Here is a 27,356-nt window from a genome sequence, read left to right on the forward strand (position 1 = left end):
GCTGTTATCTAACGAAAACCTGTCGCAATTTAGTAAGCTATGGGTATGTTATTAATCAACTCATTTCAATTAATTTTCATCAAACCAAAATTTCAATCACCACTAAAGTCAAATATTTTTTATAAATAAATTTAAAAAAAGTTAGCGCTAAAAAAAATGAGTGACTCTGAATCAACGGCTTCGTCATCCAATATGATGGTGGATGAACAAACATCATCATCAACACGAAACGGAGATGAACAATCTGATAAGATGAAAGAGTTGGTCATTAAATATTTACAACAACAAGGATATCACCGATCATTGAAAGCCTTGGAGGAAGAAGCTATTGTCGGATCATCTTCACTGCCAGAATATGCAGCAGTTTTGGAAAGGGAAAGAATGATACGATCATCAGGTAGGTTTTGTAGTACAATAGTAATATAATGTTGTTATTAGGAGATTCTTTGAATAGTTTTCTAAGTGAAGCACCAAGTGGAAAGGGATTTCTTCAAGCCTATCAATCTCTCACAGATTGGGTATTCTCCTCTCTGGAAATCTATAAGGTATGTGTTGTATTATGGACAGTCAATAATATTGAATATCATAATAATATTAGAATGAATTGATTCAAGTATTGTATCCTGTCTTTGTCCATTGTTATTTGGAATTAGTAAGCAAAAATCATTCTGAGGAAGCTAGAAAATTCTTGAACAAGTACAAGACACAACATTCACATTTTCACTATGATGACATTTTAACACTTCAAAGTTTACAAACTCCTGAAATTGTAAATCAAAATGAATTTTCTAAAAGATTATTGTCACACAAATTTATAATCAGATTAAGTGAAGCTAGTTTTCACTTATTAATGAAGTTCTTACAAGACTCTAGTGAACTAAGACTTTTATCTATTCTCAATAGATTTGTTAATTTTAAAACATACAAAGGACAACCTAGCTTACAAGCACCAGCAATGATTGATGGAATTCTTCTAATGGATCATGATATTAAAAGCCAACAACAAAAAAAGAAAAGAAAATCTGAGGATGTGGAAGGATCGGATGATGATGACTCTGAGGATGATGACGACGAATTTGAAGCTATTTTCGGAAGAAATAAGAAAATTTCATGGGAAGTTGAAAACAGAGAAAAGGAGGAAGCATTAGCTGCCACTGCTGTTGTTCAACCTACTGCACCAACAGCACCTCAACCTAGTAGAAGAGGAAGAAAGAAAAAAGGAGCAGCCACAGCTCAACAAGAAATTAAGAAATTGATTGATGTTGCTAAGGAACAGGTTCCACCTTGTCCTTCTGCATGTTTCTATACACTTTTCAATTGTAATAATAATTTAAATGCTGTGGAAATCGGAACAAACTTTGAACACAAACCATCCAACTATTTTGTTGATGATGGCGATTTTGCTCCTCAATATAACCTAAGAAATGGTCCTGTTATTGCAGCAGGTTTTGCTGATTCTACTATTAAATGTTGGAATTGGAGAACTCTTAATGGTACCATCCCTAATACTAAATCATATCAGAGAAATTATGAAAGTATTAATCTTGAAGATAATGAAAATAGAGAATGTCAATATGATACATTAATTGGTCACTCAGGACCAGTTTACTCCCTATCATTCAATTCTGATCAACAATGGCTTTTATCCTCCAGTGAAGATTGTACAGTACGTTTGTGGAATGTCAATAATGCAGAATCTGTTGTTGTGTATAAGGGACATCAATATGCTGTTTGGAATGTTAGTTTCAGCCCAACAGATTACATGTTTGCAACAGCATCACATGATCGTACAGCAAGACTTTGGGTTACTGATAGAGTTACTCCTGTCAGAGTTTTTGCTGGACATTTAGCTGATGTTGAATGTGTCAAATTCCATCCAAACTGTAATTATGTTGCAACTGGTTCTAGTGATAAGACTGTTCGTTTGTGGGATGTACAAACTGGAGAATGTATGAGAATGTTCATAGGTCATCATGGGTCTATTAACACCTTAGCATTTTCACATGATGGTAGATATTGTGCCTCTGCAGGTGATGATGGTCAAGTTCTAGTTTGGGATATTGGATCTGGAAAGATTGCTTACAAATTTATTGGACATACCAAACCAGTGTGGTCTCTTGACTTTAATAGAAATGACACTTTCCTTGCTTCAGCTTCATTAGATTCAACTGTTAGAGTTTGGTCAATGTTTGACACTATTGATACAGGTTCTGTTGAGGGAAGTCAATCTGCTGCTCAAATCCTCAAAGAAAAGAAACTTGAATTGGACAAGCACAAGATTATTTCAAAAGAACCATACAAGACTTACTATTCGAAACAAACACCAGTTTATTCACTCAAGTTCACACAACAAGACTTTATGGTGGCAGGTGGTGTTTTCACTCCAAATTTAACTTTGTAAAAGCAAAACTATTATAAATTATTATTATTAAATTTAATTTATTTAAAAAGTGGAATACTGTGAAAAAAGGGAAGGAAATTTGATTTCAAAAAGAAGGAGGGAATATTGTGTGGTAGTCTAATCTCCTATAAATTGTTTGTTGTTGTTATTATTACTCTAATAAATAGGAGAGAGAAAATAGTGAAATGAGAAAGAATGGAAGAGAAAGTGTGTGTGGAAAAAGAAAGTGAACAAAGATGAGCACTTCGGGGAGAGAGAAGGTTATGTAGTGTTGTTGATAGATGGTTTCATATGATTATTGAAGCCATCACAAATTATTGATTCTTACAACCACCAGCATTTGCTTTTCCTTCTTCCTTTGGTGCTGTCCTAGAGAGTTTCTTTCCTTCAATAACATCCTGAGCAGTACAAACAATTCCATCAAATTGACCAACAGCTACACCATGTCGAGCCAATTCAATAGCTTTTTCAGCTCCCTTTTCCTTGTTAAATTGTATCACAGCAGAGCTGAAAACGAGGGCATTAGCTTTGATCACATCAATAGAACTAATTCCTCCACTAACTTTCTCAAAGAATTCTCGAATTTGTTTTTCTTCAGCAACGAAAGGCAGTTCAAATACTACAATTGTTCGTTTCAAAAGTTTTTCACCTTCCTTATCGTTGAGCATTTCTTCAAGTTTTTGTTTTATAAGATTTCTTGATGTAGACATTTTCTATATATTTGTTTTAATTATTTGATGATGAAATCCTTGTCCAAGCTGTTTATCGTTGTGTGTGTTCTTCTCGGGTTGATGATGGCAGCTTGACAGCAATTATTTTTTTTAAATTGTGATGGATGCTTGACAAGTGAAAAAAGCAGCAGCGATGTTAACCAAAGGTGAGAAGACGGAATAACGTTTCTCATATTCACAAAATATGTAAATAATAGTTATTATTCAGTTAGTATTCTTTAAAATTGGATAATTATTCTATTGTACTAGTTTACCACTTTTCATTGAGTAATTTGTAATATTCTTTCAGTTCCTCGTCATCCTCTGAAATATTATCATTTGATGATTTAAAATTCAGACTCTTCAAAGTTCTTGAAGGCAAAGAAGGCTTTTGAATAGTTGTAGATGATACAGTATATTGAGTCGATTCCCACTGAAACCCTTCTCCTTTCTTTATGGTTGATGTTGAAGGAGGAAGCCTTTCATTATCAAATGAATCATTCCTTGATAGAGAAGGTTCTTGTTTTGAAGGCTTAGTTGATTTGAATTCATTATCCTTGATCGTTGTTTTGTTTTGTTTTTTCCTCTCCTTTCGTGAGTTGATTTGATTTCTTTGTTTACGAGTCGATGAAGGAACACCTAATGTAGGACTCTTTGGAGCCTTCTTCTTCAAGACGATCATCTTTGATTGAGGTGAAACTCTTACTGTATGAGTGGTGGTCATAGTGAGTTGTTTTTTTTAAATTTTATTTGTAGACTTAATCATTCAATTTGGCGCCTAATTTCTTTCCACAAGAATAAGAGTTCCCAATGCTGATGATGTAATAATTATCTTCCTATTGCATCAATATTCAAAAGGAATTACTTGTTAGAAGAAACAAATATGATTTCTTGGAAGGCTTGTGAAGTTATATCCCCGTAAGCTAGCCGTTACATTTTAAAATTTAAAAAAAAGGCAAATGTTCAGATCATCACCAAGTAGTCCCTCCGAAACTCAAACTCTTGTCGCTTGTTCTTCTCCTCTCTCATTGATGGGCTTTTCTGATGATGAAGAGGATGAACAGCCAAAACATGAACTTAACATCCACACACCAATTACACCTCAAATTAAAAACATTCCTTCTCATAATAATTTAATGAATTCTCCACTAAAGTCTCCTCCGAATACTAATACATCAAATGGTAAATTATTACTCAATCTTCAACAAGGTAGTACTTCCATCACTAATAAGAATCCATTCAATATGAGCAATACAATGGATAGTAGTGATGATGATTTATTGGTTGATATTGATTCTCCACTATTAGAATTTGGACAAGACAATGTATTTAATAACAACACCACCACCTCTACAGCAATTAATAGAAACAACAATTCAGGAAAGTCTTCAAGTGATTCATCATCTTCGGAGAAGACTTCCCAAGGAGGCTCCTCTGATACATCATCAAGTTCTTCAAGTAGTAGTAAGAAATCTTCATCACTTAAAGGCAGCAATAGCAGTAATAGTATTGCAAGTACGAGTAATACTAATAATAATGGAGGATCAACTCTTACTATTAAGCCAAAGGCTAAATCCACAAAAGAAAAGAAAGAAAAGAAAGAAAAGAAAGAAACTAAATCTCCAAAGAAAAAGAAGGAAACTCCAAAAAAGAAAGTCGAATTCAAGAAGGTGGAAAGTAGTTTCAGTGACAGTAGTCCATCACCCCAAAGAGAATCAGAAAGTTCTAAGAAGAGAAAGAAATCCACTCCTGAAGAGGTTCCTAAAAAGTGGAAAAAGAAGAAAGTGGAAGAAGTTCCTCCTCTAGCTCAACCACCTCCATCAGTTGGAGGAAAGAAAAGTCTCTGTCGACAATTTACTGACATGATTACAGAAATTAAAAAGACAGCAAAGAAAAAGAAGTATCATGATGATTTGGATGTGAGTGAGGATGATTCAGATGATTTGATGGATATTTCATCAAGTGAGGAGTTGCTATCTTCTGATTCAGAGGATGAAGTGGTTGTGAGAAAGAGAAAGAAATTAACTCCAAAGAAAAAGAAGCTCTTTGCAAATATGCGTTTTGTAATTTCAAATTCTCTTATTGAAAGTGATAAAGAAAAACTGGAAAAGAAAATTAAGGAAGAAAATGGAACAATTATAAGACAATTATCATCTAGTAATTTGGATAGTTGTGAAATTGGTAAAACTGTACTCATTTCAGAAAAGACATCAACAAAACCAACCTATTTAATTGCACTATTACTCGATATTCCAATACTGAAGAAGGATTGGATATTCGATTCAATTACCGAGAAGAAACTCATAACAGATGAGAAGACTATACAGAAGTATCTATTAGATAGAGGTACAACTAGTTCTAGATTGGATCCATCTACTCTTCATGTTGAAAAACAAACATTCAATTCATCAATGATGTGCTGTAAAAAGGAAAATAGAATTTTCTATGGTTGTCGAGTGAAGATTTTGGGAAATGAAAAAGAATTGTCCAGTTGGATCAGTATATTGGTTGCTGGTGGAGCCATCATAGATAATGAATTGACTACACAAACAAGTGAAGGATCGAATTTCATTTTTGTAAAAGATTCGAATAAGCTTACTGAAGAAGATGTGGAGAAGGCAACATCTATGAAGCTTCCAATACTTGATGGAGAAAGTTTGCTTCAAATTGTAATTACACTAGAAAGAAAATTCTCAGAAGAGCAAGTTTTAAACTATGCAGAGCTTTCGCAGATAACTAGAAAGATGCAACCACTTCCTTCGATCAATCTATTGGAAATGTCAATGCCACTAATTGAATTGCCAGATGAAACTGATGTTATCAACAATATGGATCTCATAGATAAGATTGAGTTTGGTAACTTTTTTAATATTAATGAGAAAGATTCCATTCAAAAAACCTCATTCACAAGAGTTACAACTTGTAGTGGTGATACTATATGTGAAAAGTATTACATTCATGATATGGTTGTTTTGGATTATTTGAATGAGGAGTTAATTTGTAGAATAGATAGTTTATACTATTGTGGAAATATTCCAACACTAAGGGCTACCCAATATTATTCGAATCCAAAACGAAAGCTTCAAAAAACTGAAAGAGTAGTCAATTGTTCCGTAGAGCATATCAAGTACAAGCTTAATATTTGTGGACCTACCCGTCACAAATCCCAACACTTTTATTCGAATCAACGTTTCAACACCAAGACACAGGTCATTTCTGATATTTTGGAAGATATCAAAACAGTTGGAGAAACTTGTCTTGGCTTGGAACAATGTAAAGAGCACAAATTCAAATGGCTACCACCTTTCAAAACCAATATTTTCAATGACCACATTATGGTTAGCACACTCAAATGGAGGAAGCAATTATTCCAACAGGGAGACTTTGTTCTCATCAAACAAAAACAATCTGATTTACAAATTGTTGGATGCATAACAGAGATGAGGGAGAATGATACCAATATTTTCGCCATTCCATCTTCCAGAAAGTTTCCAATTTCACAGGGATCACTCTTTGTGGAAATATTCGAAAAGCTCGACCAAGATTTTTGTGTACTCTCCAAAAACTCCAACGTGATAACAACAACAACTGATAACCACCAACAAGGAAACACTGTTGTCAGTCAATTGTGTGTGAATAACAGTAATAATCAACAGTACAAGACAACTCACCAAGTTTCAAGATTGGATGTTGAATCTATTCAGCACATCCAATCATTTGTAGCCATTAATGGTCAATTAATTGGAGACAATTCAATTAACACGCTAGTCCAACAATACTCTAACAATCTGATCATCATCCACTAGTGATGAATTTGCAATGCCACATGTCACTACTAATTATTATAATGAAACACCAATAAAAAAATGAGCAATTCCAACCCGAGAGGAGGAGGATATGGTGAGTCAGCATCATCATCTCTGGGTGGTGGTGGTCAAGTAAAGGAATCTAAACGATATACGATGGATTTTAAAAAACTTGGTCTCAATCCCATGAATTTGAATAAATCATCAAATAATAGCAAGACAAATAATTTAGGAGGAGCTAACAGTTTATTACAACAAATAATTAATGATGATAAGAATTATCATTTGCAACAAGTGGGTGAAGTGATTGAAGGACAAACTACGGAGGGAATTAATGATGTGTTTTTTAATGTACCTCCAGGTAAATTTAAAGTACAAGTTTCGAATACGACTGGAACTGGATTGAGAATATTTTCATCTGTAGTGTTGAGAGCTGATGTTTCATGTCAATCATCAGTGACATCAACTATTCAAAATGATAATGATCAATTACATAATTCAGAAAATATAGAAAAAGGTAATTCATGGAGTACTCTTGTTACAACACCAATGGATTCACAACAATCTACAATTAGAATTACTTTATTTTGTGAACCACCTGATGCTAAATGTAGTTACAAAATTCAAGTTCATCAAATTTTTAATATTGTACATACTAAAGGTTTCGAATTGGGAAAAGGTGAGGAAAATGATTACAAATTTGATTTGAGTCCTGGTCAATATCACATATTTGTTCAATCATTGAATTCTCAACCATTTGCTTGTAGTTATCAATTAGCCAATTCTACAAGTTATTCAGAGGATAATATCAAAGATTTAAAGATTCTTCCACATCCAATTGTGGTCATCATTGAAGATGATCAACAACAGAGTACCAATTTACTTGATGTGAAAGTTGCATCAAAAACACAAAAAGCAGTCAAGGCAAAATTATTAATTTTACAATCTATTAGTGAATTTGAATTGAAAAGAACTCTGGATAGTGAACAGAGAGTTACAATTAATGAGTTTAAATCATTAATTGATGATAGTTACAGAGAAAGAAATGTAGAAACAATGCAAGGATTGGAATTAATGTTGACAGATTTATATGAAAAGAAGGGGTCAAGATTTCAACCTATTCATGCCTATGGGAAGGCAATGAAAACTCATTTGGAAGAATCTTTGGAATTGGAAAAACAGTTAAAAGAAATCACTCATGTTGATAATAATTTGTTAAAATCAAATTTGTTGGACAATTTGATTAAACAATTTAAGAATTTGAAATACTTGACAGAGAAAAACAAACTTGACACTAAGGTTTTGATCAATCTTTCTGAATCAGAGCAAAAAGTAATCAAATTCAAGGAAATTGTAAAGAAAATCAATGAATGGAAACCAAAATTGAAGGAAGTCCTGCACAATCCAGACAGCAAAGTTCTCCAGGAAACACTTGATCAAATTAGTGACGATACACTTTTACAAGATGATTCGTGCTCTGAAATTATCAATAACATGCTTGAAGAACCGTCAATTTTGCTGAAACGACTTCAAGCAGTTGACAAGACCAAAAAGAAAATCAAAAAGTTCGTTGCTGAGGAAAATGAAACTGCTCTTCAATCACTTAAACCTGTCATTGAAGATTATGACAAGGTAGAGAGAAAATACATTGAAAAGGAGTATAATCTCATTCTCCAAACATTGGAAAAGATTAGTTTGAGAAAGAATGCAGAAAAGAAATTGAGAGAAGCCATTTTAACAAAACAAACTCACAGAATTGGTGCTGATATCAAAGCTTTTGAACCATATCTGAAAGGAACTGATCTACTCAGAGATGCCAAGCAAATATTGGAAGATTTACTTGACAATGGTGATGCCGACGTTTCTAAATATTTACATGGAGCAGATGAGGTGATTGTTGCTTCTCCACCAATTCAAAAATCAACACCCAAACAACCAGAACCTAAAAATCCATCGAGTCCAGTAGTGAAAATTCCACTCACCAACAAGGAAGATTTACTGAATAGTTTACTTGCTGAGGATGATGGCTTACCGAGTGCCAGAGGAGAAAATACAGAACCACTGAAAGCAACAACAATTAATTCGCCAACCACTTCAACAAGTGCTGTTGAACCATCTACTGCCTCCTCTGTTAAATCGCCACAGGAGGAACAAGTTCAAACTGAAAGGGAAAAGAAGGATGCCTTGTTGAATTCCATTCTTGCAGATGATGATGGATATGAAGAACAAGTGACCAATATTCAACAACCATCAGCAGCTGTTGTTGCAACAAAAACGGTCAAGAAGATTCCAACCAAGATTTCAATTCCAAAAACTAAAAAGATTACAAAAAATAGTGATTCTGGTAAGATAATCAACTCTATCAGATCTCCAATGACAGATAAACAAAAGACTGGAAGTACAGATACTCAATCTGATATTAGTGAGCTTTCTGATAGTGATTACGAAATGTCAGATGATGAAGATGAAATTCCAAAACCAAAAGCTTCACTTTTAGAATCACTTGGATCAATATATAGTGATGTGTTAACAGAGGATGACAAGAAGAGTTCTGAAAATATTGCATCATCACCAATACCACTTGATATTCTTTTGAGAAAACCATCTTCAACTCCAACTGAAATACCAAAGAAGGATCAAGACTTTACTCCAAAGAATAGCAGTCCAATCGTCAGTTCCATGTCTCCAAAGGAACAACAACCATTGCCAACCATTAAAACAAGTATTGAGAAGAAAGCAGAACAAACAGTTACCTTCTCTCCTCAATTTCCAACTCCAAAACCTAAAAAGACAGTCTTCTCTCAAGCATCTGTTCTCCAAAATAAGAAGCAATGGCAAGATGAGTTGAAGCAGAAAGAAAACTCACTCTTGGAGAGATTTGAAAGGATGATTTCCAAACCAGTGAGTAATACATTGGATATTAACAATAAGGAAATGGTAAAACTCATGATGAGACAACACAAAATATCAAACCATCCTCTGCTTAATCAACTTCACCAGGAAATACTCATTCTCATTAATAGCAATGGAGGCGATCCTAGAAATAATGGTGTGATAACAGTCACCAAATTTGATCATTTTGTGGAACATGATATTGTGTATAGTCCAATTAATACTCAAAATGGAACACTTTCACAATATACAGCTCAATACTATGATCACTTTATCAAAATATTGGCAAGTGTTTGTTTGAATAGAACTAAAAAGAAGTTCTTTGGAATGTCAGAAAGAACATTCTACAGTATTCTATACGATTGTGTTTCTGATAACAGTTTGGTAATGATTAATGATCCATCACTGAGATATATGAATACTCATAGAATTCACTTGTTATTGGAATATTTTGATTCAAAGAAATATGCCCAGAAATATCAACAACAATATCAACAATCCAAGGATATTAGTTTAATGGAATTCTTGTTGGATATTGGTGAATTGGTTGATATTTTCAATTTTATTTGTAAATATTGTAATAATTACTTATCAACAGTTTATGATCCAACATCAATCATGGTAGATAGTACTCATAGAGATGAATTCCTCTCAATTGTTGAATTATTGAATCAGATGAACTTTTGTTTAGGATACACTCCAAAAAAACTTGATGTTTATGCAATTAATATTCATTTGAAAGGAAGTGTTGAAAATGTACTTCAACTCACAAGAGCAACAGAGGATATTGCTAAATTTGTTGGATCTAAGAAGAATCTCAAAGTTGATGATCTAGTTCACATATCAAAGTTTGCCAGATGTACTCTGTGTCCAATTCTTGAACGAATTTTCAAGCAGGGAATTAAATTCCAATCAGTAATGAAAGGATACTATCACATATGGAGTGTAATTCTTGAAATGTTTTATTATTTACAATATCAATTGCCTGATTATGTAAAGAGTGGGTTGTCGACTGCCATTGCCCAACAGGAATTAATTGACACTTCAGGTTTGAGTAATGAACAATTACACTACTTTGATTTTGTTCATTACACACTCCTTATTTCTAAATCCATTACTAGAAACGAGCTGCTTTTCGATAGGCATTTACATTTTAGAACTTGGTTGTGTTTGGCATTGAATCATCACAGATTATTCAATTTTATTAATTTAATATTCAAGAATCAAGCTATACTGAAGAGATATTACAATATTGAAGCATCTATATTAGATCCTCACGTTCAAGAATTAATATTATCATGTGTGAACACACTGTGTGAAATTGATTTCCAAATCAAATTGGACCATCCTGAAATGTATAATTTTTAATTTATTTAACAATATTAAATTTTGAAATTTTCTTAGCTAGATATGTTGATAAAAAGTTTAATCCCTTCACTGTAATGATTATCTCAATTTCGAATTTTCTTAATTTCATACTTTGCAATTCATCTCTGACATGATCTAGTTCTTTTCTTTTGATGGAATCCTTGATATGACGATCAATAAGATTAATTTCTCTTTGAGATATTGGCTGATTGTAATAATGTGGAATGTCCTTAACATCTTCGTAATTCATTCCAAGCCATTGAAGTCTATCTTTGAGTGCTGACTCTTGTTGAACTTTGTGTCTACTCATTTCAACACTTCCATACTTGTATGTACTCATAATTTGATATCCAAAAATATTGAAATCACATAAAGCATATAATCTAGCATTTGGAAATCTAGTAGAAACATGTTTCACAACATAACGAGTCACAATCGATGGATATCCACATCCAGTAATCAACAAACAATTCCTAACAAGTTTGAAAATCTTATCTTCCACAAGTCTTCTAAATATTGCATCTTTCTCAATAATTAACACAGTGTCCACATTTCCAAAATAATCAATTGAGGGAAAATCTCCTGGAATGCTTTCCACTGAGGCCTGTTTGTTTCCATTAAGCGATAACAAGCTATTTCCTCTTCCATCATTGCTGTAAATAAATCCCTTACTCATGCAAATGATATTCAATAAGGATCTGTCAACCTTCAACACATCACCAACAGTTGACAAACATCTATTACATTGAATTTGATCCCTGAATGTAGTAACATTCATATAAAACAATTCTCTCTGAGTAATCTTCTTCCTACAATTCAACAGTAAATGAACATCCTTCATCAACAGCCAAACAAGATGATTCTTCTTAAGATGATTATTTTTCAAACTCTTCTTCTCAAATGTTCCACTTTTTGATTTAATTATTTGATGAAGCCTTTCTCCATTAGACTGATTCGAATCCCTTGTTCCGAATGAATAATTTAAAATCAAATCTTGTCCATTCTTTTCATCATTCTCAATCAATTTAAATAGAAACTCCAAAACATATGATTCAATCAATGATATAATCTCCTCATTCGGTAGTAAATAGTGAATCTCACACATCTTTTCAATATCAAACAAGTTTAATTCATCTTCCATATCATCTTCATTCTCCTCCAAAACAAGCCTTGTTGCATTTTCAGACAAGCCTTGTTCCTCATCCTCAGCATCGTTCTCATGATTCATTGTAATACAATTTACTCTAAATCTCTTTCAATGTTGTTTTATTTTTTTTAAAGCCTAAAATTAATCAATTAATAATGAATTTGAATGAATTAATCGATAAATTAATGAGTGGTGCATTGTTTTTGTACATTAAGAGTAATCTAACTTCTCCTATTGGCAGCTTTAATATTTACATTAATTTTGTTGTTTGTAGACTACAATTTGAGTTAATAAGATGTTGGAATATATTAGTTTCATAATACTTACAATGAGGATTAAGTCTTAGTTTGTTTAAAAACTTTTGTAACCATGTATCTAGAATATTGGTTGGCAAAACGAGCATTTCTCTCATAGTACCTGATTCATTAACTTGATATGGCTTAGTAAAGCTTGACATGAAATTGAATAAATCATTGGCAATAGCCTTGACTAATTGTTGAACTTGAGATTGTTCCATTTGTTGTTTTCCGACAGCATTACAAGTCAAATTATTAATTGTATCAATTGGTTCTAAGGAAATACCAACAAATAATTGATCAACATTATTATTATAATTAATTCCTTGGAAAGCAGATTGAACACTTGATGATGAATCAAAGGATAAAGGAACGTGAATATGTGTACTTGGTTTATCAATTGTCAAGAAATCCAAAAATTCCCAATTATTTGAATCTTTAGAAATATAAATTGTAAATCCGTGGCTTAATGGAGGCATTCCAACATTTGGCAATGCAAAAATCGTCAACTCCGATATCGATTGTCCATTCACTTTATCAGGTATTTGTATAAACCAACGATTTTCACCCACTTGATTAAAATTTGCATAACAAGGTCTTCCAGGACTAACCAATCCAAACATTTTTTTGATTTTGTTTTCTAAAAATAAATTTTCATCAATTTTTTGATATTCTTTTTAGGACCTTCTTCGGAATTGGTTTTCGGAATCAGAAAAAATGCCAAAAAAACAAAAATCTTCTCCACCAGCAACACAAACTTCCGAAGTTATTGAAGAAAAGGAAGTAACATTAACTGCTGATGAGTCAAAAGTAACAAAGGAGGATAAAGAAAATTTGGAAATAACAGAAGAATATACAATTAATTATTTATCACTTGTTGATCGATATATGAATATTTATAAAAATGATTTGATACCAAATATTAAAAGTGGATTTTTTGGTTTGTCTACAACCAGATTGAATATGGGTGCTGAATATTTAGGAATCGAGCATATTCCTAATGAAGATATATTAAAATCAAAAATTCATTTGGATTCACAATCATTGGAAATTATAGATTTTGATAATGTTGCCAGCCATTTTGATAAATCATTAAAAGAAGAGGATGAAGAAGAAAATGGAAAATCCAAACTCAGGAATAGAAAATCGAAAAAAGAAACAGAGGAAACTGAGGAATCAAATGGCTCCAAATTGGAAGCTGACTATGAAGAAAATTTAAAAAAGAAGAATCCTATTTATTGGTATGGAACCATTCAACTTTCAGAAGATTTAGTTCAAGCTCAATCATATTTTGTAAATGCTCTCAAATCTGCTCTAGAATTAGGGAAAATTGTAAAGGAGTTGAATGAATTGGAAGCAAAGAAAACTACCATGTAAATTCTCATTCCCATCAATTAACTAAAGCCATACTTCCATCATTACTGCCACCAAGTAGATGTTGTGTTCATTAAGGGCACAATTTCACAAGAGTCTCATTTCCATATTTATCTTTCATAACCTCATAAAATTCATTTGCAATATCACCATCATCATCCATATAATAAGGTTGAGCTCCAATTTTATATTCTTTAATATCTTGCAGTGTGAGAATATTTCCTCTTTCATTCATTAATTTTTCTATATTTTCCACTATTTTGAAAGATGGATCTATTTGTTTCCTATTGCTACGTTTCAATCCAATATATTTTGATTGTGATGATAGATGAGAAATTGATAAATCACTTTCCATTGCTTTTGAGGGAAATAAATGTCGGATCAAGGAAGAAAGTCTAGTCACATGTTTAGAAGTCATGTAATGACCACTACATGAATTTTCCGATATTAATAATCCATCACCTCGATGACCTATTGTATCTGTTAAATTCCATTCATTCAATTTGATTTCATTTAGTCTTGCCCTGCTGGATATGAAACTCTCCTCTATCATGTTGTTTAATATTTTTTTATTCTTATTTAATTATTGGAATTAATAGATATTAAAACAATAATTAATAAATCATTGTAAAAGGAAAATTTATTCAGTAGGATTGAAAATGGTTCTATAAATCTTTCCATCTTGTTCATTACGTTCAGCTTGAACAACCATTGAACACTTGAATAATTCCTCATCCTTTTGATCAACTAAAGCTACAACAATAACAGCTACATTATTCAACAACATTGGCGATACTCCATCCAAATTAATTCTATCAATTTGATATTTAAATGTTGTTTCTTCCGAAGGTGAATAATTCATCACTTCACTCTGTCCCAAAACTACCGACTGTTTAGTATTAGCCATATCCACCACATAGGTTATCTTCCAGTGTACATTTTCCAAATTTTCCAATACATTCAGAGAGAAATCCACAACAAAACCATCTTCCAACAAGCCAGCCTTGTTTTCCAAGGTCACTCTCTTCAGGAGAACATTTTTGTTTTGCATTTTTGTTGTTGGCTGCAATTTTTAGATTTCTAGCCGTTACATTTAATTTCATCATCAAATAAAACAAGTAAAAAATTACCTTGATTTTTGTACATACAAAAGATGACCAAAGTTGTTCGAACAACTCCTATTGATAGATCCAAGAGAACAGCTGTTAAAGGAGATGTTGTATCAGAAGTGAATATTATTCACGGAAAGAGAAAACGTCGATTGAGTAATAACTCGTTTACTGATGATTATATTGTTTCAAGTCCTAAAACACCAAAGAAGAATAAGAAAAAGACTAAAAAGACACAGCAGAAAAAGAAGGAATTATCGGAATCCTCAGAGGATGATGATGAACAAGCTGAAGAATCAGAATCAGGAGATGAAATTATTATTCCTCTCTCTGGTAATAGAAATAAGTATAAAATTGTGGATGAAGATGATGAGGAAGAGGAAATGGAATTAAAACAAGAACCTGAGGAAGAAATGTATTCATTATTTAGTCAGGAATTGAAAAGAACTGAAAGAAAGAAGAAACAATCTTCTTCATCTGCTCCTAAAGAATTATCAACCAAAGTTAAGACTGAAGAACCAGCTATTGCTGTTTGTGATTGTAGTGAATTTGGACCTATTCCTGTGGATCCATATAAATTCTTTTCGAAAAAGATTGTAGATAATGTAAAACGTTTGGGTGGTGAATTTCCAGAATTTTACGATTCCAGAATTCCAATTGTTTATAATGATGTCAAGTTTTTCTCACCTGATTCTTTGAGATTATTTACCCTAATTAAGTGGGGAGGAAAGCAATGTACGTTTTATTCTATTATTTAGATTTATTATAACTTTAATTCAAGTCAAGAGTTCACTAGTTTCTGAAATTATTGGGCTGAAAATTGAATTGTTTGTTATTGAGGAAATTAAGAACTTTGAATTTATTCTATCTTATGTTGATCGTATTGTATTAATTGGTGATGCTGCTGATTGTGTTTTGGGTGTAGATGCTTGCTACCCAATCTGTGTTAATGAGGAACTTGGAGATTTTTGGATCTATATCATAATAGATGATAAACGAAAAGAAGCACCTCATAAACTGCGTTTATCAACTCTACTGGAAAGTCTTACAATAGATGAAACTGATTATGATGTGCTAGTTGATGTTGAATTCACTCAAAAATAAATTAAACTGTATTACTATTCTTATCATTGGCAAAAACATCGAAATAATGGATACATCCATGGTCATTCAGATAATTTTTGATGGATTCCTCATCCTCAAACTTTTGGAATTTAAAGTATTGGAAATTTCTTTTTAAAACAGTTCCTTTCCATAACATTCTGGCACTAGGTTGGTTGTCTGATTGTGTTGGAATGGTATTTTCTGATTGTACACCTTCAACTTTTGACCAGTCAATCTTATTTAATATTACATCGTCGTATTTCTTTAAAAACTTTTTACCTCCTTCAGCAATAAGTAAAATTCTATCTTTGTCTCTTGTTTGGGATGGATATGATAGGACAGCTCCTGTTATACCCTTTTCTTTGGCAGTATTAATCTTGAATCTGGTTTGAGGATGAGCAATATTTGGTATAGAATAGAGAATTGTAATGAGTTCTGATTCGGCATCTTCAGTAATCTTTCTAATTTTCTTTTCTTTCCGTTGCTCCTTGGTTAACTTTTCATTGTTATTTCTTTCTTCGTGAGCTTGCATTCTTTCCTCAATTTCCTTCTTAATTTTCATTTCCAATTCAGTTGCATCCTGACCAGAAGCCAATAGAGCTTTCATGTAATTTCCCATATTGGCCTTTGGTGGTGGAGGAGGTGTCAATCCAAGAGCAATCTTTCTTTGATTTTCCTTTTCACGTTGAATTCTTTGTTGTGTTCTCATCTTCTTTTGTTCTTTCTTTGTTAACATGAGAGGTAATGGACCAGCATCAACCTTCTTCTTGAGTGGATCAACAATGATTGGGTGTTCCACAAAATCATGTTTCACTAATTTCTCCTTGATAGAATACACTTCATTTTCTGCATCAAAATCTCTCTGATAAATATCTACATGGTTATTAACATTTTCATCTGCTTTTTTACAACTCTTAAGAATCTTTTTATCCCACCAGAAAGCATCTGGAATAGTTGATTCAAAATCCTCAATTCTTCTACAACCTAGCATCATGTGTAATTCTCCAATTTCTAATTCTTCTTGAATTAATCGAAGTCTTTCCTTTTCTTTTTCAATTTTTTCTTGTTCCTTTCGTTCTTTTTCCAATTGTTCTTTCAAAAGTGCTCTTTGTCTTTCTTCCTCTTCCAATTCTCTCATCATTTTGGCTTTCTCAATAAATTCGCCTTGTTCATGGAAAGCTAATCCTCTATTTCTTTTCTTTCTTTCAGCCTTTGGAACACTTAAAGTAGAATCATAAAAATCTAATTTCTTAATATTTGGTGGCTTTTCAATTTTCAAAATATTTTCCTTCTTTTGTTTTCTATTTTGATTAATCTTTGCACTGCTGACAGTCCTTTTAGATTGTATAATTTTACCATTAGCATCCACCAAATTACCAAACTCATCCATAATTAATGATCCATAATCTACTTCCTCTTCCTTTTGTTCAGCACCATCCCGACCATCATTTTCCTGTTGTTGCTGATGTTCTGCTCGTTGTTGTTGCGTCGAAGATGATGATGATTGCTTTCTATTTAAAAACATTTTTTTTGAAGGTGAATCAAAAAATTAAAGCCTAAATTTTTCATCATTTCAAAATCAAACAACAATTAACAAAAAAGCCTTCTGAAATAATTTTCCAATTTAAAATATTCAAAGAATTGTAGTTCATTTTCTTTTGAATACCAAATAGGTTCACCATCCAATCAGTAACCATTAGAAAAACAAGGTAACTTTTTCAAATAGAATCTATTTGATTTTTATATTGATGCGAAAGCCTTTCCTCAACGGTTCTATTTTTTAAAATGTAGTTGATGGCTAATGACCAAAGAGGGGAGATGGGTTTTATTTAGATTTTTAAAAAAAAATTTCAAACTTTAGCTGTTACTCAAGAGGAAGTTTTCTCAGAGTTCTTTGATTATTGTTATTGGTTTAATTTGAATAATATAATTATTATTACTATTGATTAGGAATATCTAGTTGGATAAATTGATCGGATAAAACATGCCTATTAAATATTTTCTCGTAACTGATGGTGCTGATGTTATTGCTGAACATCCATCACAACAAAAATTGAGAAGTGTTCTTTTGGATAAAGTTATTCCAAAGTTGGAGAGAACTAATCACAAGAGAGTATTAACAAACGACGAGTAGGTTTAATTATATTTATACAATATTGATTATATTGTATCAACAAAACAGTAATAATATTTATGTCAAGTACAGTGGTAGATATTATTATTTTTGTATTGCTACTCAAGAAATCAAACAAAGAGTTTCTTGGAGTTTGATTGATGAAGTTGAAAATGAAACATTGAAGAATAATCTCGATAAAAATCTTTTGAAGGAAAAGGTTAAATTCTATAACAATCCAGATAATGACAAGATTCAAAGATTGCAAAACGAAATTGACAAGGGTAAGTGACAATATTTATTCTACTTTGTATTAATGAATTCAGTCCGAGATGTCATGGTTGAAAACGTTGACAAGATTTTGGCCAACCAAGTTGTTATGGATGGTTTGATTGAAACAACAGAAGAATTAGCTCAACAAGGTGAAGAGTAAGTTGAAATTCAATGATTTTAGTTGACTAATTTAAAATAGATTCCAAAGAGGTGGTAAAAAGTTGAAATGGAGCATGAGAAAGCGTTTGATTATTATTATTCTTATTGCCATTATCATTTTCGCTATTATTATTGCCATTATTGTTATTGTTCTTATTTCTGTCTTTGCTGGCAAAGGTAGTAGCAACAACAACTCAACTAAATCTGTTTAATTAAATTATTTATTATTATTTATTTGTATCACTAGTCTATCAATTTATTTGAGTAATTTAGATATGGCATCCCATCTTTCAAGTAATCCACCAACAAGCTCACTAATATCACAAATATCACTAAACTCTGAAAATACAGATTCTGTACCAACAATTTGACTAATTTGTTTAACTTTTTTGTCGGCAATATCTCTTATTGCTAAGAGCTCTGCATAAGCATTTGCAAACTTGGTGTGTTTCTTGTCATGCAAATTCATACCACCCTCAATTTGAAGATAATAAGTGGCAAGTTGGTCTATTAATTGCAACATAAAGTTAAGCAGAGGAGTTAAATTAAGTAACAATTCCTTGTGCTCATAATTTTTCAAGATGGCTGCTTCTTTCTCCTTATTGAGATTTGTAATGGATTTTTGAAGCTCCTCCAATTGATTTTTCACACTAGATAGATTATCCGTTAAGGTTGATTTTTCAAGCTTAAGCGAGTCTATGGTCTTTTGATTTTCATCTAAGGATTCTTTTTGTGTATCGTTGGTCTTTTTTAATAGGTCCATATCTGCAAGTAACTGCTTGTGTTTAGATTCATAATTTTTCACCTCAGTTTCAAGAGAGCTAATTTGTACAAGTTGACCCTTTGATTTTGATTCACTGGCTTCCAATTTCTTCTTTAGGTCTGCAGACTCTTTCATGGCATCCTCGGATATGTGCATATTCTTTTGATAAATTTCCAATTCCAGTTCTTTTTCAGTCAAACTCGTCATTAAATTACTTGTTTTCATTTGCTCTTCAGCAATTAGTTTCGAGTGAGATTCGGAAGATTTCTTGTGTTCTTCCAATAACCTCTTCAATTCTTCATTTTCTTTCAAAATGGCTTCGAGCTTTGTACATGTTTCATCCTTGGTAAGTATTACTGATTGCAAATTTGACTGTAAAGTTTCGATTTGCTTTTCGTATGCTTCATTTTGTTGTGTGATTTCAGAAAGTTTCATATTCAATTCTGAATTTTTTTGAGAGAGCTCTGTCAACTCTTTACTATTCTTTGTGGATCCCAGAAAAGAGAATGTCTTTACAAATGAAAAGTCAGAACTATTTTCTAAAGAGTCATCAATATCTGAGTATTTGATTTTGAACTTGAAGAGACTTTGAGAGTGTTTTTTAACTAACTCATTTACAGTTTCATCACTCAGAGATAGGTCTGGAGTGATAAAAGAGCTCTTATTTACATAACTAACTGTCTGCTCAACACATGGTATTATTGTAGAAATATTGACAAGTGAATAATTACTATCTTCTGTGATCAGGTCGATAAAGTAGTTTCTTCTTTCATTTTCTTCTTTTATGAATGAGTTAATTTCGTCTATAGTAGCACTCAGAATATTTCTAAACTTATTTCTCTGGTGCAATTCTAAAATTGTAAGCTCGTATGTTCTATCAAGAGTTGACAATGCCTTTTGAAGTTATTACATCAATATTTGATGGAAAGACTTACTTTAATACGTGGATAAAACCTGTCAATCATAAGTTTCAAATTACTGAAAGAAACTGAAAATTTGATCGTGTAACTGCAAATTCTATAGAACTCATCTGTTACATTCTTTCTTCTTGTAATGATATCAGAAGAACTATTTTGTAAATCTATTGAGGAGAACTTTTGTGACAACATTAACTTCAATTCATTATATTTTGGAAATATCTTTTCATTGAATAGACTGAGATTCTTCTCTGGTTCCTTAAAATAATCAATTAACGATTTTCCTCCAAACTTTTTATCCACAATAACATCCGAAACGTGATCGAAATTCATATTTTTACATTCTTCCAATTTACCATGTAATTCCTCCAATTTGGTGGCATACTTTTGTTGAATAATTTCAATATATTTAAGAAATACTTCCAATGATTCAAATTGAATTTTACACGATTCCACTAATGAGTCTTCTCTCGATTGATCTTGTTTATAATTTAAAAGTAATTGATCCTCAATTATTTCAGGAATGATTATATAAAACCTATTACTTCTTTTAAACTGTTAATGGTTTCAACCGATTAGAATTGTGTCATCATCAACCTACCTGTTGCAAACAAGAACTCAATCTATGAGGAGCATATCCATCACTATTAATAATTAATGGAGTTGTTTGTAATTTCAAACGATCAGCAATAAACGATCCAAAATCACTCCAACTATTTAAATTGTAATTGGAGAGTGTTTTCATATGAAACAAACCTTGTCAGAGTAGGTGGTACATTATTATTCAAATCAAGTAGCCTTTCTCCTGTATTTGCTACAATCAATTCAACTTGAGCAATGAGAGTTCCGTTTTCTTGTTGTTGATCAGCAAGAATAGAAGAAGAGGTGGTGGCTGCATTGGTATTATTACTCTCATCTAACAATGGAGAAGAAGGTGAATCAATCACATCAAGACATTTAAATTGACAAAGTTTCGGAGGTGTTGTTGTTATTTGATGATGCTTCATAATAATAAAATTCTTTTTGCTTTTATGATAAAAAGGCTTTTTTTCTTCTAATTAATTTCAAAAATAGATTTTTGCACCAAGAATTCATGTGATACATGAGGAATCGGAAGGCAAGAAGTGTTGCATTGATTCAAGAGTTGGTAATGTAGAACATCTTTAAACTGAACATTAAGAAGGATAATGAATTGGACTGGTTTTGATTTTAAGTTTGCCTTCTTTATTGCTTAGTAGTGATAATTTCGAATATAAGAGATGGAATCAGGTAAAGTTTCAATTACATGTTCACATTCCGTAACGGTGCCCTATTGTTCAACAATTTGATATCAGCTTCCAATCAATTCATTGTTGGTTTAATTATTAATAAATTGATTTGGTGATGAACTAAATCATCAAGGAATTATTAATAATTAAAAAAATGTTGAAATCAATAAAGCCAGGTTCTCATTCCTGGAGAAAGGCTTTTTCAGTAAATAATTTAAATTTGAGAGATTTTCATACCAAATCGTCATGTTTATTAGATCCGGTACGAGTTATTGTCTCCCAATCTAATAATCCATACTTTAATTTGGCTACTGAAGATTATTTGTTTTCCATTGATAAAGAGGCTTTGGAATATCCAACTCTATTCTTGTGGAGAAATGATAAGACTGTTGTTATTGGAAAACATCAAAATCCATTCAAGGAATGTAATCTTGCTCGGATGGAACAAGATGATGTTAATTTAGTGAGACGTAGATCAGGTGGAGGTGCTGTCTATCAAGATATGGTATGTATTAATTTGTTTTGAATCTTCATTATTAATAATCAATTATATACCAAATTGAATAATAATAGGGAAATAGTATTTTCACTTTCTTATCACCAAAGGAAAGTTATTCAAAGGAATTGAATTTTAAAATTCTGATGGAATCTCTTAATAATGGATTTAATATTAACAGTGAATTGAGTGGAAGAAATGATCTTATATTATCAGATTGTAAAAGAAAAATAAGTGGTTCAGCATTTAAACAAGGAAAGGATGTTTGTTTTCATCATGGTACAATGCTCTTAAATCTTGATACAGAAGCTTTACAAAAATATTTGACACCACACAAACTCAAATTACAAAGTAAGGGAGTAGCAAGTGTTGCTAGCAGAGTTTGTAATTTGCAAACCGTTTGCCCAACTATTTCACATGACAAATTTAATGAAGAACTTATCAGAGCCTTTTGTAGTAGATATGGACAAACTGCTTCAAGTGTTGAAATTGAAAATGTGAATGAGAGCTACTTTTCTAATAATCAATCATGGAAAAACTTTTATGATGAATTGAGTGATAAGGAGTGGAATTACGGGTTAACTCCTGATTTTTCAAACAATATTGAAACAAAATTTGATTGGGGTCTTGTTGACCTACATATTGATTACAAAGCTGGCAAAATAGCTAATGTTAAAATGTACAGTGATGTCTTATTCCCAGTATTTGTAGAAATAGTCGAAGAGGGTCTTGTAAATAATGATTTTTCAAAGGAAGGTATTGACAATTTTGAAAGCTGGACTAAAGAGAGAATCAAGTTACTTCCAAATATCGACGATGCTTCTAAGGAAATTTTAACCAATTTTTCGAAACAGCTTTCCTCTTGGATGTCAGTAGCGCTATTCGAGTAAATAACCCTGCAATTGGATTACTAGTATTAATTTATAAAGTAGGAACTCTTTTGATAAGCAAAGAACAAGATTAGTTTCGTGGAACTCGAAAAAAAACCACAAAATGCACACATCTCTTCACCAATTACCGTACGAGTTGTTTTGTGAAATCTTGTCATTTCTCCACTCCCACACCATAGTATCAACTTGTTCATTGGTATCAAAGGAATGGCTCGAAATGATCAAGAACCATGTAAAATTATTAATTGAATTTAAATTATTGAAACTATCCGGTGATGAAATATTAACAATGATGATTAATAGTCAATTCAAGGATTGTATCACAAATATTGAGAAAATTTATCCAAAGAAAATTACACATGAAGTATTACAAAATATTACAAAATTGGAGAAGGTTAATTATGTTGATATTGCAGCAATAAGAATAGGTGATGAAGGAGCTAGTATGATTGGGCAAATGAAACAACTGACATATCTCGATATTTCGTTTACTGGTATCAGTTATAATGGAATGAGATCTATTGGTCAATTGACCAATTTAACCCAATTGATTTTTTCTTCAGATGATTATGAAAACTATTCCGCTCCAAAAGGTGTTACAGTTGCTATACATTTGAGAAATTTGAAAAAATTAACACACCTTGATATTACTTACAATGAAATAGGTGATGAGGGATCTCAATTTATTAGTGAATTGCTGAATTTAACTTACTTGGAAATGCCAAATAATCAATTGAGAAACGAAGGTTTCAAAATGATTTCTAAACTTGAAAATTTAACACATCTCAATATTAGTAATAACGATTTCAATTGTGAAAGTATGAAACATTTATGTGAATTGAAAAATTTAACAAGCTTGGAAGCATTCAACACTGGTATAACTTCAAATGATGTTAAATTAATTGCAAATCATTTAAAGTACTTGACAGAGCTTGATTTATCCTGCAATGATATTGGAAATGAGGGTGCAAAGTATGTTAGTGAACTAAAACAATTACAATCTCTTCAATTGGCCCAAACTAATTTAGATTCTGAAGGAGTTAAATATTTAGTTAGATTGGACCAATTGACTGATCTTGATGTTAGTGAAAATTCCATTGATGCAGAAAGATGTAAATATCTTAATGAAATGAAACAATTAGAAGAACTTTCAATTTAATGATAGTGAAATTGTTAAATATTTCTTATTAACATTAAAGGAAATTTCTTTTAAACGAGAGAGTTAACATGGGCAATAACATATCCTTCTACACAACCATGTACTTTCTATTCCACTAAAGGGAAACTCTATCCCTTATTTGATATCTATTTGAATTCTAGATAATTAGTTGGTTAGAATGATTTTGGAATCTACTCAAATATTTTGAATTATCAGAGGAGGAATAAAACTATTGGAAACTTAATAAACAATGCTCAAACAGAAGAGTTCTACTGTTTCATTTGCTCACTCATCACCATTCCAACATTTATGAAGATTGTTCCGTTGAGTCCTGTCACCCATCGCTCTGTGCTTTCACACTTTAAAAAAAACGAGTTCTCATTCTTCCAACACAGAGCACATACAATTAACACCCACCCACACAGCTGTTGTAGTTTTCCATCATCATCATTATGAGTATCACAACATCAACAGCCGAGTCCAAACATTTAAAAGCTGGACAACGGCTCAACATTATGAAGGAAATTCTCGACACGGAAAAGAATTACATTGAAGAATTGGATGTATGTAATATTAAACAGTAATGTAAATTAAATTGTTATATATATACACTGATGACTATTATGATAATTGAAAAGATTCTTGAAGATTTCTATGCAAAACCATTGAGGGAGTTAATTGGACAAAAACAAAAATTCATCACCAAAGAATTGCACAGTAAAATATTTAAAGGAGATTTGGTGATTATTAGAAAGACGAATGGAGAGTTGTATGGTGAATTGATTGAGAATTTTGAAATGGAAAGAGCAAACAAAGTTCGTAAGTGTTATTTTGAAAAAGATTGTTAAATACTTTACAATATTATAAATAATTAAACTTTACAATGATAGCAAACAAAACATTTGGACAAATATTTCTTCAATATGCACCTTTTATCAAGGGATATACACGTTATTTTAATGAATTTGATAATATTAATGCAACATTGGAAGATATTCGAAAGAATAATAAACCTCTCCAACAATGGATGGATGATCAGAGAAGAGAAGCCAAAAACAAACCATTGGGAGGATTATTAATTACTCCAATTCAAAGAGTACCAAGATATAAACTCCTACTTACAGAATTAGTGAGATATACATCACCTTACAATAAGGATTATTCAATGTTACAAAATGCATTAAAGGAAATTTCAGAAGTTGCAACAGAGCTCAATAAGAAAATCACTGAAAATCAAAATAGAGGTCGTTTATATGCAATTGGTGATATGATAAAAGGAAGAGAAAGATTAATTGAATTGGAACCAAACAAACAAATTGTTAAACCTGGAAGAATGTTTTATCAGGAAGTTAATTTAACAGGTGTCTATAGCAAAAAGTTTAATGTTAATATTAACAATTGTACTTTATTGATTTTTAATAACATGTTTGTGTTGTGTAAGAATAATGATTCAACCAGAACAACAATGGCAGATATTGATGGAAGAGTAACCTATGATTATGAACATTTGGAATTTATATTTGAACCTATTGTTTGTGAGGCACGTGTTATTGAAAAATCACCTGATTTATATCCATTCCCATGGATTATTGATATTCCAAGTGAAGAAGAGAATAGAATTGAAGAGGATGTTGCCACTACTGGAAGTAAACCAACAAGTTCAAGTGGACCACTTGTTGACTCGGAACCAAAGAGAACCAAACACAATATCAATGAATTGTACATTTTCAAGAAACCACTCTTCCAATTGGTTTCTCAAAAGGATGTTTACACATTACAATTTAGTGGTGTTGAGGAAAAACTTGATTGTTTGAAAGCAGTTCACGATGCCATTGATGAACAATACAAGGATTGTAAATTAAAGGACAAGGAAAATAGAAGATGTCCATTTTTGAATTACGAAAAGGAGAGAATTCAATTCTATTCGGAGAAGAAGGTTAATCCATTCCCTAAGGAACAAGTTGATGAATCAGATACAGTTGCTCAACTTTTCACAAATTATTCCTACATGTTAGGAAAGGATTTACCAAAATCAAGCTCAAAGAAGAAACAAGAAGAAATGGCAAATATTGTTAATGAGAAAGTATTGGAAGAGCTGAGACAGAAATTCAATTCCAAATGTATTGAAGAACAAGCTTTGGGTGCTTTCTATGCTACGTATGATTGTTGTGAAGCTGATGCATCTCAATTCCAATTGAATTTCCATGTTGGTGACATTTTCATTTTATGGCAAAAGGTAAAGAAGGGTAAGAAATGGTTGCTGGTCCAGAAAACTGGTCTCAATTTCAGTCCAGTTAGAAAAATGCAACTTCTCGATGAATTATTGCCAAATAATCTCAAAGATATGAAGAGTGTGATGAGAAAACAAAATCTTGCAAAGAAGAAGAAACCAAAAACACCAAAACAAGTAATTGCCATCACTGATCATTATTGTAAAATAGAAAAAGAAATGGAAGCTGACAAATTATATGAAGAAATTGCTTTGGAATTGAACTTTTTATCACTTTTGTCTGAAACAAGCTTTGGAGTTTCCGCAAAGAAATCATCAGAAAGGGATAAGAATGAATATAAGAATCAAATCAGAAAATCAGTTCATCCAAGTTTATTAGGAGCAAAGAAGGATGAATACAAGCAAAACCCAGAAACTGTATTTTTCAAGAATATATTCAATGTGAGCGCAGATAGAAATCAGGTTGGTATTGTCCCAACTAAGGTTCTATCTGAGCTACCAAATCAAACCTTCAAAACTCTCATTACACTCATGGAAAAGAGAGATGCACTCGAAGAGAAGAAGATTAGAAATTTCACAGTTTCTAAAAAGGGTCCAACAACAACAACAATTGGAGCAGGTAATAGCACACCTTCCACTTTGAGTACAGGCAATTCCAATAGTAAGACCAATTCTTCCAATAATACCCCAACTTCACCTTCTACCACTACTGAACAAGTTTCTCAAAGTGTTGATAATTTACAAACAGAAGGAAAGAGAAATAGACTCTTCTCCATATTTACAAAGAATAAATAATCATCTCTAATAGATTGATTTCATAAAAACTCAAATAAAACTTCAATTTCTCAATGCTAAACGCTGCCAATTTTTAAATTAGAAAT

The 27,356-nt window shown here is 31.9% G+C and overlaps 14 protein-coding genes across 14 annotated transcripts; 7 read left to right on the plus strand and 7 right to left on the minus strand.

Moving 5' to 3' along the window:
* Positions 1-146: 146 nt before the first annotated feature.
* Positions 147-2,438, plus strand: NAEGRDRAFT_81220 (transcription initiation factor TFIID subunit). Its single transcript, XM_002672444.1, has 3 exons — positions 147-397; positions 439-545; positions 599-2,438. The coding sequence occupies exons 1-3, from the start codon at positions 157-159 to the stop codon at positions 2,399-2,401; spliced, it is 2,151 nt and encodes a 716-aa protein (XP_002672490.1). The 5' UTR covers positions 147-156; the 3' UTR covers positions 2,402-2,438.
* Positions 2,439-2,715: 277 nt separating this feature from the next.
* NAEGRDRAFT_52240 (uncharacterized protein) lies at positions 2,716-3,069 on the minus strand (the record flags this gene model as incomplete). The annotated part of the gene is made up of 1 exon (XM_002672507.1): positions 2,716-3,069. One exon carries the CDS (start codon positions 3,067-3,069, stop codon positions 2,716-2,718), a length of 354 nt encoding a protein of 117 aa, XP_002672553.1.
* A 313-nt stretch (positions 3,070-3,382) lies between these two features.
* On the minus strand, positions 3,383-3,835 carry NAEGRDRAFT_52241 (uncharacterized protein; the record flags this gene model as incomplete). The annotated part of the gene is made up of 1 exon (XM_002672508.1): positions 3,383-3,835. The coding sequence occupies one exon, from the start codon at positions 3,833-3,835 to the stop codon at positions 3,383-3,385; it is 453 nt and encodes a 150-aa protein (XP_002672554.1).
* Positions 3,836-4,070: 235 nt separating this feature from the next.
* On the plus strand, positions 4,071-6,917 carry NAEGRDRAFT_72489 (BRCT domain-containing protein; the record flags this gene model as incomplete). Its single annotated transcript, XM_002672445.1, has 1 exon — positions 4,071-6,917. One exon carries the CDS (start codon positions 4,071-4,073, stop codon positions 6,915-6,917), a length of 2,847 nt encoding a protein of 948 aa, XP_002672491.1.
* Positions 6,918-10,418: 3,501 nt separating this feature from the next.
* Positions 10,419-12,405, minus strand: NAEGRDRAFT_81222 (uncharacterized protein; the record flags this gene model as incomplete). The annotated part of the gene is made up of 2 exons (XM_002672509.1): positions 10,419-11,246; positions 11,349-12,405. The coding sequence occupies 2 exons, from the start codon at positions 12,403-12,405 to the stop codon at positions 11,179-11,181; spliced, it is 1,125 nt and encodes a 374-aa protein (XP_002672555.1). The 3' UTR covers positions 10,419-11,178.
* A 169-nt stretch (positions 12,406-12,574) lies between these two features.
* NAEGRDRAFT_72492 (uncharacterized protein) lies at positions 12,575-13,243 on the minus strand (the record flags this gene model as incomplete). Its single annotated transcript, XM_002672510.1, has 1 exon — positions 12,575-13,243. One exon carries the CDS (start codon positions 13,241-13,243, stop codon positions 12,575-12,577), a length of 669 nt encoding a protein of 222 aa, XP_002672556.1.
* A 94-nt stretch (positions 13,244-13,337) lies between these two features.
* NAEGRDRAFT_72493 (uncharacterized protein) lies at positions 13,338-13,997 on the plus strand (the record flags this gene model as incomplete). The annotated part of the gene is made up of 1 exon (XM_002672446.1): positions 13,338-13,997. One exon carries the CDS (start codon positions 13,338-13,340, stop codon positions 13,995-13,997), a length of 660 nt encoding a protein of 219 aa, XP_002672492.1.
* Positions 13,998-14,621: 624 nt separating this feature from the next.
* On the minus strand, positions 14,622-15,052 carry NAEGRDRAFT_81223 (uncharacterized protein). Its single transcript, XM_002672511.1, has one exon. It carries the CDS (start codon positions 15,043-15,045, stop codon positions 14,635-14,637), a length of 411 nt encoding a protein of 136 aa, XP_002672557.1. The 5' UTR covers positions 15,046-15,052; the 3' UTR covers positions 14,622-14,634.
* Positions 15,053-15,147: 95 nt separating this feature from the next.
* On the plus strand, positions 15,148-15,861 carry NAEGRDRAFT_72495 (uncharacterized protein; the record flags this gene model as incomplete). The annotated part of the gene is made up of 1 exon (XM_002672447.1): positions 15,148-15,861. The coding sequence occupies one exon, from the start codon at positions 15,148-15,150 to the stop codon at positions 15,859-15,861; it is 714 nt and encodes a 237-aa protein (XP_002672493.1).
* Positions 15,862-16,208: 347 nt separating this feature from the next.
* Positions 16,209-17,732, minus strand: NAEGRDRAFT_59222 (U4/U6-associated splicing factor HPRP3; the record flags this gene model as incomplete). Its single annotated transcript, XM_002672512.1, has 1 exon — positions 16,209-17,732. One exon carries the CDS (start codon positions 17,730-17,732, stop codon positions 16,209-16,211), a length of 1,524 nt encoding a protein of 507 aa, XP_002672558.1.
* Positions 17,733-18,191: 459 nt separating this feature from the next.
* NAEGRDRAFT_72497 (uncharacterized protein) lies at positions 18,192-18,964 on the plus strand (the record flags this gene model as incomplete). Its single annotated transcript, XM_002672448.1, has 4 exons — positions 18,192-18,337; positions 18,390-18,604; positions 18,647-18,749; positions 18,793-18,964. 4 exons carry the CDS (start codon positions 18,192-18,194, stop codon positions 18,962-18,964), a joined length of 636 nt encoding a protein of 211 aa, XP_002672494.1.
* NAEGRDRAFT_81225 (viral A-type inclusion protein) lies at positions 18,959-21,480 on the minus strand. Its single transcript, XM_002672513.1, has 4 exons — positions 21,189-21,480; positions 21,034-21,145; positions 20,451-20,987; positions 18,959-20,409 (listed from the first exon to the last, which is right to left on the minus strand). The coding sequence occupies exons 1-4, from the start codon at positions 21,437-21,439 to the stop codon at positions 19,009-19,011; spliced, it is 2,301 nt and encodes a 766-aa protein (XP_002672559.1). The 5' UTR covers positions 21,440-21,480; the 3' UTR covers positions 18,959-19,008.
* Positions 21,481-21,854: 374 nt separating this feature from the next.
* On the plus strand, positions 21,855-24,245 carry NAEGRDRAFT_72499 (uncharacterized protein; the record flags this gene model as incomplete). Its single annotated transcript, XM_002672449.1, has 3 exons — positions 21,855-22,205; positions 22,274-23,064; positions 23,390-24,245. 3 exons carry the CDS (start codon positions 21,855-21,857, stop codon positions 24,243-24,245), a joined length of 1,998 nt encoding a protein of 665 aa, XP_002672495.1.
* Positions 24,246-24,618: 373 nt separating this feature from the next.
* On the plus strand, positions 24,619-27,328 carry NAEGRDRAFT_81226 (rhoGEF domain-containing protein). Its single transcript, XM_002672450.1, has 3 exons — positions 24,619-24,808; positions 24,884-25,064; positions 25,136-27,328. The coding sequence occupies exons 1-3, from the start codon at positions 24,698-24,700 to the stop codon at positions 27,268-27,270; spliced, it is 2,427 nt and encodes an 808-aa protein (XP_002672496.1). The 5' UTR covers positions 24,619-24,697; the 3' UTR covers positions 27,271-27,328.
* The last annotated feature ends 28 nt before the right edge of the window (positions 27,329-27,356 follow it).

This window comes from Naegleria gruberi (genome assembly GCF_000004985.1).
Source record: "Naegleria gruberi genomic scaffold NAEGRscaffold_53, whole genome shotgun sequence".
NCBI classification, from domain to species: domain Eukaryota; phylum Heterolobosea; class Eutetramitea; order Acrasida; family Naegleriidae; genus Naegleria; species Naegleria gruberi.

Bases quoted from the DNA above. Each gene is read 5' to 3' on its own strand.
- NAEGRDRAFT_81220 (XM_002672444.1), top strand. From the start codon at position 157: ATGAGTGACTCTGAATCAACGGCTTCGTCATCCAATATGATGGTGGAT. The intron at 398-438 runs GTAGGTTTTGTA...TGTTGTTATTAG, and splicing joins AAGAATGATACGATCATCAG to GAGATTCTTTGAATAGTTTT. The intron at 546-598 runs GTATGTGTTGTA...TAATAATATTAG, and splicing joins CCTCTCTGGAAATCTATAAG to AATGAATTGATTCAAGTATT.
- NAEGRDRAFT_81225 (XM_002672513.1), bottom strand. From the start codon at position 21,439: ATGAAGCATCATCAAATAACAACAACACCTCCGAAACTTTGTCAATTT. The intron at 21,146-21,188 runs GTTTGTTTCATA...CAATTTAAATAG, and splicing joins GTACCACCTACTCTGACAAG to TTGGAGTGATTTTGGATCGT. The intron at 20,410-20,450 runs GTAAGTCTTTCC...TAACTTCAAAAG, and splicing joins GGTTTTATCCACGTATTAAA to GCATTGTCAACTCTTGATAG.
- NAEGRDRAFT_81226 (XM_002672450.1), top strand. From the start codon at position 24,698: ATGAGTATCACAACATCAACAGCCGAGTCCAAACATTTAAAAGCTGGA. The intron at 24,809-24,883 runs GTATGTAATATT...ATAATTGAAAAG, and splicing joins ATTACATTGAAGAATTGGAT to ATTCTTGAAGATTTCTATGC. The intron at 25,065-25,135 runs GTAAGTGTTATT...TTACAATGATAG, and splicing joins GGAAAGAGCAAACAAAGTTC to CAAACAAAACATTTGGACAA.
- NAEGRDRAFT_81223 (XM_002672511.1), bottom strand. From the start codon at position 15,045: ATGCAAAACAAAAATGTTCTCCTGAAGAGAGTGACCTTGGAAAACAAG.